General features: G+C 34.1%; 1 protein-coding gene across 1 annotated transcript in view; it reads right to left on the reverse strand.

Annotated features, from left to right (window-relative positions):
• Positions 1-3,407: 3,407 nt before the first annotated feature.
• LOC107658822 (lipase maturation factor 2-like) overlaps positions 3,408-8,452 on the reverse strand; it is a 13,894-nt gene continuing 8,849 nt past the window's right edge. The window contains exons 8-14 of the mRNA XM_016447482.1: positions 7,920-8,025; positions 7,671-7,767; positions 6,288-6,470; positions 5,942-6,110; positions 5,737-5,848; positions 4,190-4,298; positions 3,408-4,084 (exon numbers count right to left, since the gene is read on the reverse strand). Of these exons, the coding sequence (XP_016302968.1) occupies positions 3,755-4,084; positions 4,190-4,298; positions 5,737-5,848; positions 5,942-6,110; positions 6,288-6,470; positions 7,671-7,767; positions 7,920-8,025 (1,106 nt within the window). The 3' untranslated portion in view covers positions 3,408-3,754. The remainder of the gene's footprint in view (positions 4,085-4,189; positions 4,299-5,736; positions 5,849-5,941; positions 6,111-6,287; positions 6,471-7,670; positions 7,768-7,919; positions 8,026-8,452) is intronic.

Below are 8,452 nucleotides of genomic sequence, written 5' to 3' on the forward strand. Positions count from 1 at the left end.
GGCGTGCTCAGTGCGCAATTTCGCCCTGCAGCGCTTCTGTGACTTGAATGGGGGCGGATGGACTTGTCCTCTGTGTTTAAGAGGTAGGGCGCTTTGACTCACTTATAATGTGTAAAATAGAGAAAACTATTCAAGGGAACATGAGTGACTCATCCAGACCTCAATCACAAGTGACACATGGGAGTTTCGTATGAAAAAAAGAAAAGAAATGGTTAAATCAGCCTGAGACTCTTTGCTGGTTTTGGCTGATTTCAGTTGGCCTCCTAGTGCTCCAAAGTCTAAAACCAACCAGACCAAATGAAATGATAACTATCTCAAACCAGCTGAGAAATGGGCAAAATCCCAAAGTTGACCAGCTGAAAATCCCTCTAAAACCAGTTGAAAATGGCCATTAACACCCTGAAACCAACCTGATCAGCCAGAAAATGGCCAACACCCTCCGAAACCAGACCAGATTGACCAACTGTAAAATACCAAAAAGCCCTCTAAAAGCAGACTGACAAGCCGAAAAGTACCCAAAACTCCAGACCAGAAGCAGCTCTGGCTAGTTTAAATAAGTCGTATCTTGAGATTTTTGTATGGTTCATTCATAATATATCTGACTAAACGTATAGTAACCTAATTAAACACTAACAATGGTTTGCTGGTTTCACAGCCTGATAACTTGGTTTTAAAGTGGTTTTGGGCACATTTCAGAAGGGTCGTACTGAGAGACCTGCTTAAGACAACGTAAACTAGAGCCTAAACTAAAGACCAGTTTAAGAAGTGTTCTATTTCTGTTTAACAAGGTAATAACCGTTTGTAATTACAAGATGATCCACAAAATAATTGCAGAAAAGTACATGTAGTTCATCATTAATACCAAATAATTACCAGTATTAATACAAATGACCATTAAACTAGCACAAAATACACTGCAATGTGAAGTCCAAAAATGAACACTTCATAATCTATCTATACAGACTCACTTACACATGTTTTTATCATATAAATTAAATATATTGTTAAATAATATAATTTATTTGTCATAAAAATAAAGTTTCTGTCAACATTAATGCATTAGGTTTTATGAAATGACTATATATATATAAAATATTTAATTGTTCATTAACTCATAATGCTTTAATGTCAACACGCTTGGTTGAACTGCACCAAACCTAACTACAAATCTACTTACTGTACATTCTTTTAACTTAAAATAAAGCATTTGGCTTCACAATTAAACATCAATTTGATATAACCCCTTTTAAGTGCTGCATAATTAAAATCCCACCTAGACTGTAAAAGTTCACTCAACATAAACCCAAGTGTGCAGTCACGATGTGTGTGCACTGCCACCTTGTGGCGACTAACAACTGCTTTTCAACTTTCATTTCTGAAATGCATGACTGACAGACAGGTGGATTAAGTTTTGACAGAACGGGTGTTTCCCATACTTGTTAAGAGACAATATAGGGTGAAGTTTAAAATTAAAAATCTCATCCAAAAAACATTCCACCCTTTCACGCCATTACAAATAGCCACCTTTTCAATGTTTAATTTTTAAGGTAAATGACATTTTTAAATGTTGATTTCAGTACCTCTAAAGAAAAAGCACAAGTTGTATGATTAGTAAAACAACTGAGGAATAAGAATTTATCAATTGGTATCGGGTGTTGGATAAAAAAAGGATATGTGGAGCAGTCTTATTAGATTTTACAGCTGCATTTTGACCTTATTGATCTTAAGCTTCTTTGAAGTTGTATGATTAGTAAAACAACTGAGGAATAAGAATTTATCAATTGGTATCGGGTGTTGGATAAAAAAAGGATATGTGAAGCAGTCTTATTAGATTTTACAGCTGCATTTTGACCTTATTGATCTTAAGCTTCTTTTGGAAAAATTGGTGAGTTATAGATTTAGACCATCAGTAATTGCTTGGATGGAAAGTTATTTGGATAACAGATCACAGAGAGTTTTTTTTAACGGAAGTTACTCAGAAGGAAAATTGAATGTGGAGTTCCACAGGGGAGCTGTTTAGGACCACTTTTGTATTCCATTTTCACAAATGATTTATATCTGGTATTAAGAAGTGCTAAATTAACAATGTATGCAGACGATACAAGAGTTTATGCATCTGCACAAACGTCGGTTCAATTGACGGCTATTTTGAATGAGGAGTTGGAGTATAGAAAAGTAGATTTTAGAAAACAAGTTGATACTAAATACATCTAAAACAAAGAGTATAATATTTGGGTCTAATTATTCTCTACGGTCCAAACCAGAGCTGAAATTATAGATAAATAAATCACTTATTCAGCAAATGAAGGAAGCAAAATTATTGGGTATCACCCTGGATAATAAATTGTCATGGTGAAAGCATATTGAGAACACAGTGAAGAGAATGGACGGCTATTTTGAATGAGGAGTTGGAGAGTATAGAAAAGTGGATTTTAGAAAACAAGTTGATACTAAATACATCTAAAACAAAGAGTATAATATTTGGATCTAATTATTCTCTACGGTCCAAACCAGAGCTGAAATTATAGATAAATAAATCACTTATTCAGCAAATGAAGGAAGCAAAATTATTGGGTATCACCCTGGATAATAAATTGTCATGGTGAAAGCATATTGAGAACACAGTGAAGAGAATGGTAAGGGTGGTAGCTGTCGTAAGATGTAGACAATATTTTACGTTTGATATAATGAAAATAATATTGGACACTCTCTTCTTCACACAGCTGGACTATTGTCAGATGATATGGGCCAATGCTACAAAAAAGGATTTGAGGAAACTCCAGTTGGTACAAAATAAGGCATCAAGGTTAATACTCCAGTGTCCGTATGGTACGAATATTAATAGTATGCACTTTGATCTTAAATGGCTAAGAGTGGAAGATAGGATGATTGCTGTAATATTGTTATCAACATGGAAGATTTTACATTTTAAAACTCCATTGGATCAGTATAATCAATTACAATCTAATGTTCAGTCACATGAATATGCTACTAGATGAGCAACAGAGGGTAGATTTTTACTCCCTAATGCTAAAACTAATTTTCTTAAACGTATAGTAACATTTAGGGCAATGAAAACATGGAATCTTTTACCATTGTCAATTCGGATAACACGAAAAATCAATTTTAAAAGGCAGGTAAAGGCACACCTTGGAATTCTGTACTTGTAGGAGGTTGAGGTATAGGAATTAGTTGAAGCAATACATTTTTTTATATAGTAGGTGTTATAGATATTAAAAGGGTGGAATAAATGTTTATAGAGATGCTTTGGAATGTGGAGAATGTATTTAACTTTTTATTTTTAATGTATGTAATAATGTATGAATGTTAAGTGTTGTGTGGACCCCAGGAAGACTAGCAATGCCTTAGGGCATAGCTAATGGGGATCCAAATAAATAAACAAAAAATAAACAAATCAACAACCATTTAATGAGTTAAATAGCATGAAAAAATTGCATTTGTGCTTTCGTTTTAATCTTTGGGACGTCCACTGTGTATAAAGAAGGGTGTAGCAGGTGACAGCTTAAAAATGGACTCTGTTAACATTCAAAGCCAATTACATAAAGTACTGTGCGTTTGACTGAGTGGTTTTGACACAAAGACATAAAACGGTGTAGTGGTAACACGCAAATCTGAGGTGTGTGACAGGCAGGAAATCAAAGATTTGATCTTAGAAAAAAAAATATACACCTGAGAGAGAATCATTTGTCATTGCGTATGGCCAAAGACAAAGGCACAAAGTGACAGCAAGAGCTCATTTCCTCTTTCGGGGGCTCCTGTCCGAGTCCTTTTTTTCATTGGAGTCCTTCTTGCCGCCCCGGTTGGATGGAGCTGCCGCTTGGCTTTTCTCGGCCACCTCAGAGGGCTCTTTGGGTTTCCTAGTCTTGTGATCAGCTGAAGCTGGTCTAGGTTTTGGGCCCCCTAAGACCCAGGAGAAGACGGCTTTGAGGAGGAAGATACCGGCTACAGTAGCTAACAGTGTTGAAAGCAGGAGGGACCCCGAGAGGCCTTTGACGTGGTCTCGAATGAGGCTCAGAGCTTGGGATACAGGTGTGTCAGAGCCGGTCTGCGCTGGGAACTTCTCCTGCACGCAAACAGACTGATGTTTCAAATCAATCATCAAAACTCTATTACCTTTCCCAATGCATGTTACTGGTTTTATTGTGAACTGTGCATGTTCCTATTTTACCTTCAGTCCAGCCTCCTCTAAGAGTTTCTTGAGCGTCGGGTCATCGAGGTTCACAATGGGAAAAAACTCCCTTTTGTACTGCCGCCTCCACCAAGCCTGCAGATGGGTCCTTCCAAAATGACAAACACAAGTACACTAAATTTGAGAGCAGATTCAGACTGCAGTGCTGTTTCTCTTCCGTTAGTAAGTTTCAGGAACTAACAGGATGACAGAAAGCATGCAATTCTATTTTTGTGTGGGCTTTCACATGATGGCTTCACTTCGGTCTCTAAATAACGGTGCAGTAGATACATTTATATAAGGCAGCTTTTTTGAGGTCTTATGTACCACAGCACCATCTGTAAGCTGAAGTATCCCTTCATCAACAGCAAACAAGTCATATATGAATAAAATGTCTGTAATAAAAATAAAAAAACTGAAGAAAAAAAATCATGTTAATTCAGTTTGTTACTCTATTGATTATACAGATTTAACATTGAACTGCATTTCACTTGGCATTATTAAAATGACCAAAATATTAAATGGGATATTTATAATTTTTTTTGTTACATTTAATATTAATATTTATTTGTATTGCCATAGCAGCATCTATGGCTATTTTCACAGCAAAAATCAATGTATTTTAAAAGAGACAAATACTAGCTACATACAGTAGTAATGAAAATCAAATGACAACAAACTAATATTAATATTAATATTTCAGTTATTTTTCCCTTAATTATACAGATTTAACATTTATTTAATATTACATGTTCATAACATTACATTTAATTTTAACTAATTTAATCTAACTTAACTAAATTAGTTATTTTAATGTATTAATTATACAGATTTAACATTTACCTGTATATCATTTAGCATTATCTTTAAAATTACAAAAGGAACATACTAATAACATTACTAATAAATGGGATTTATAAAAAAAAATACAATTTTTTTTGTATTTAATATTAATATGAATTCAGATTAGTTATTTTAATGTATTAATTATACATATTTAACATTTACCTGTAAATAATTTAACATTATCATTAAAACTGTAAAAAGTATTTACAAAAAAAAGAAATGCAAACAAATGGGATATTTATAAATGAAAATGATATATTTGTATTATATTTAAGATTAAGGAATTAATTCAGATTAGTTAATGTATTAATTATACAGATTTAACAATTAATTTACCTGTATATAATTTAGCATTAACATTCAAATTATTAAAATAATTTACTAACAAATGCTAAATAAATGGGATATTAATAAAATTATATAATTTTATTATATTTAATAATAATATTAATTCAAATGAGTTATTTCACACTAATTATACAAATTTAACAGTGAAATAAAAATATGTTTTTATTATTATTTATTTTTCTCCCAAGAAAATTAGCATAATTAATGTAACAGTGGAGTCATTAAAAATAATCTCTCCATTTACAAAAAAATATGACGCAATTCTCACAAAATAAAATGTTAATCTAAAACCAAAAAATTATGCATAATATATAAATGTGAATGAGTGTTAAATAGAGAGGTATGGAGCTCACTTGTCTTTCGTAGGATCTGTGAAGTGGTAGTTATAAAGCTTAGCTTTGATAAAGACCGGTGCTTTCTGACTGAAGGGGTACTGCGCTTCATCCACCTGAAGCAGACCAACCACTACAGGAAAGAAAAACACAAAATTATAGACAATTCAACATCATAATCTAAATAAATAATTAAGTAGATGTAATCTGATAAGTGGTCACCCACCCTCTTGTTTGCCCTGCAGGAGGCGCTGTAAGAGGCCTGTAAACCAGGGGCTTGTATCATCGCCCCCTTGAGCTGTCTGCCACATCAGCCACTCCAGCCGGGGCTGGTGAGGGCCTACTATGGGTGGGACTGCATTCACATTTCCTGGTTTATACATAGGGTTCATTTCCTGCAAGAGGATAAGATTACACCAGTCCACCAGTGAGAATAAACTTTAACCTTTCCATTGAAAGAAGACTTTGTGGAAACAATGGCTGTGACATTATGAAGGGAGTAAAAAGAAAAAAAAAAGAAAAAAGTGATTTGGATTGTTGTAGCAGGGCAGCCTTTTCTACATCCTTCTTACCGTCCATGTCAGCCCATCATAGCTGCCCTCTAAAATGATCTCAGGCCTGCCCTCAGCAGAGGTCATTCTGTGCTGGATGCCGTAAGCCCCGACTAGCTGGTACCTCTCTACGGCGCTGTACGCGTCTCGCACTGCAGGTAATACTTTACTGACTGACATGCCAGCCATGGATGTGTATGGAACCTGAGAGGAAACACCAACACACGTACACACATTTACTTGCATACAAAGGCTGGTAAAACTGCCTAAAATGTACCTGTGCAGTCCATAGATCATGTTTTATGTAGGGCGGCTGAGTTTGGTTTGGTGCAATTAATTATGGAGAAAATGCATTAAAGTTATTAACACGTTTAATGCACCTGTAGGTCATCTGACATTGCATGCAATTGCAGCAAGATGACTATGTGATGTGTTCTATTAGAATGCAGTTATATGCCCCTAAAATTCAAGATATGAGGCAAAAATGCCCCGTATGGGTTTTTGATATATATAATTTTAATCATTATTCATAAAGACTTGCTTAGTTTCTAAAGGAATCAACTGCTTGAATCAATCGGCTGGATGAATGACTCACAGGCATTTTGATTTTCATATTTAGTGTATCATTTCATAAAAAAATAAAAATCATATTTATATTTCAGTATTAATTTTTAAAAACCCATAAATGCCTATTTAAAAAAACCATTAACCTCATAGCATTATTAATGCAATTCTAATTGATTTCATGCAACTTCTATCTGTGTAAATATGCCTAAAATCTCACTTCAGATGCAGCTTCTGAAAACAATTATACACATTATAGCCTTAAAAGTTTGTGTAATAACTTCTATGTTGAATCAAACTATTTCTTTCTAAAACTACTTTTTTATTAATGTATATTCAATGCTTTCTCATTTACAACGATGACTATTTTAGTTTTGGATTGGTAATTTCTCAGCCCAAATTGATGTGCTATTAATTTGCAATTAATTAGATCAATGAATCGGCACATCATGTATTTAATTAGATAAAATAATTTTAAATCGCTTGAAAGCCCTATTATTTGCATACAAAGGCAGGTAAAAATGCCTACATTGTACCAGTGCAGTCCATATAGATCAGGTTATATGCTTATGGACAGCAGAGGGCGCTGCATTGCTTGTGTGTAATAAATGCATGAAACAAATATATTTAGAATGTTATAACAATATAGTTATTTTTAAAGGAAATGTAAACAAATGAATAAACAGAAAGTCACCAGTACTATTATGTAATACTTGAGCCTCAGAACAGGTATGCATTATCAATATGACTGGATGAAACAAAAAGCCACCCTAAATCACTCAATCAATCAATAAATTTTTGACATTGCAGTGGCAACCATATGTAGGATATGTAACTCACCACACTGAGGGCAAAGACGGCCGCCGCAGCTGCCGTGATGAGCGCCCACTGAATGAGAGACCAGAGCTTGCTGACAATACCTCGTGTGCACACGCAACTGACAGAGGAAACAGTTGAGGAAAGAGATTTCTTGGCTTGCCTTTTGCACAATGGACTTTGGCAAAATCATAGGCTGAAATTCAAAATCTTTACTTTTTGTACACCCACGAAAATGATCAGATTCTCATAACCATTCCTGATAGAGCTTACGTTAGCATGGCAGACACTGCTTCCCAGGTGAACGACAGGACACCAATCCAGATAGTGAGCTCCTGAAAAACCTCCAGAAACGCATGAAATCCCTTTTGAGTGAAATCTGAAAGAAAGTTCAGAAATAAACCGAACAGTAATGAATTAAATAATAAATAAACTAACTGATGTATTTGTAGCAATATTTTGATTTGAGAAAGAACACGTTGACTGAAACAGAATAAGTTTCATATCAAGTCACAATTTTCATCATCATAAAACAACAATAACACCACCACATCAGGTATAGCAGGTTAATCAGATGAATTTTCCAAGAACATTTTGGGTTCATATTTCACCTCAACAGCAAAAGAAAATGAAGTAATCCTGCAATTAATATTTTTGCAAATGAATGTCAACAAAATTAATATGTATTTTTTGCATTGTTACATTTTTAGAAACTATCCTAACACACACATTAATATAATGCAGAAATGATATGTCTACATAAAATATATTATAATTATAAATGAAATGTGTGTATATATATATAT

This window comes from Sinocyclocheilus anshuiensis, unplaced genomic scaffold (genome assembly GCF_001515605.1).
Source record: "Sinocyclocheilus anshuiensis isolate Anshui unplaced genomic scaffold, SAMN03320099.WGS_v1.1 scaffold283, whole genome shotgun sequence".
NCBI lineage: Eukaryota > Metazoa > Chordata > Actinopteri > Cypriniformes > Cyprinidae > Sinocyclocheilus > Sinocyclocheilus anshuiensis.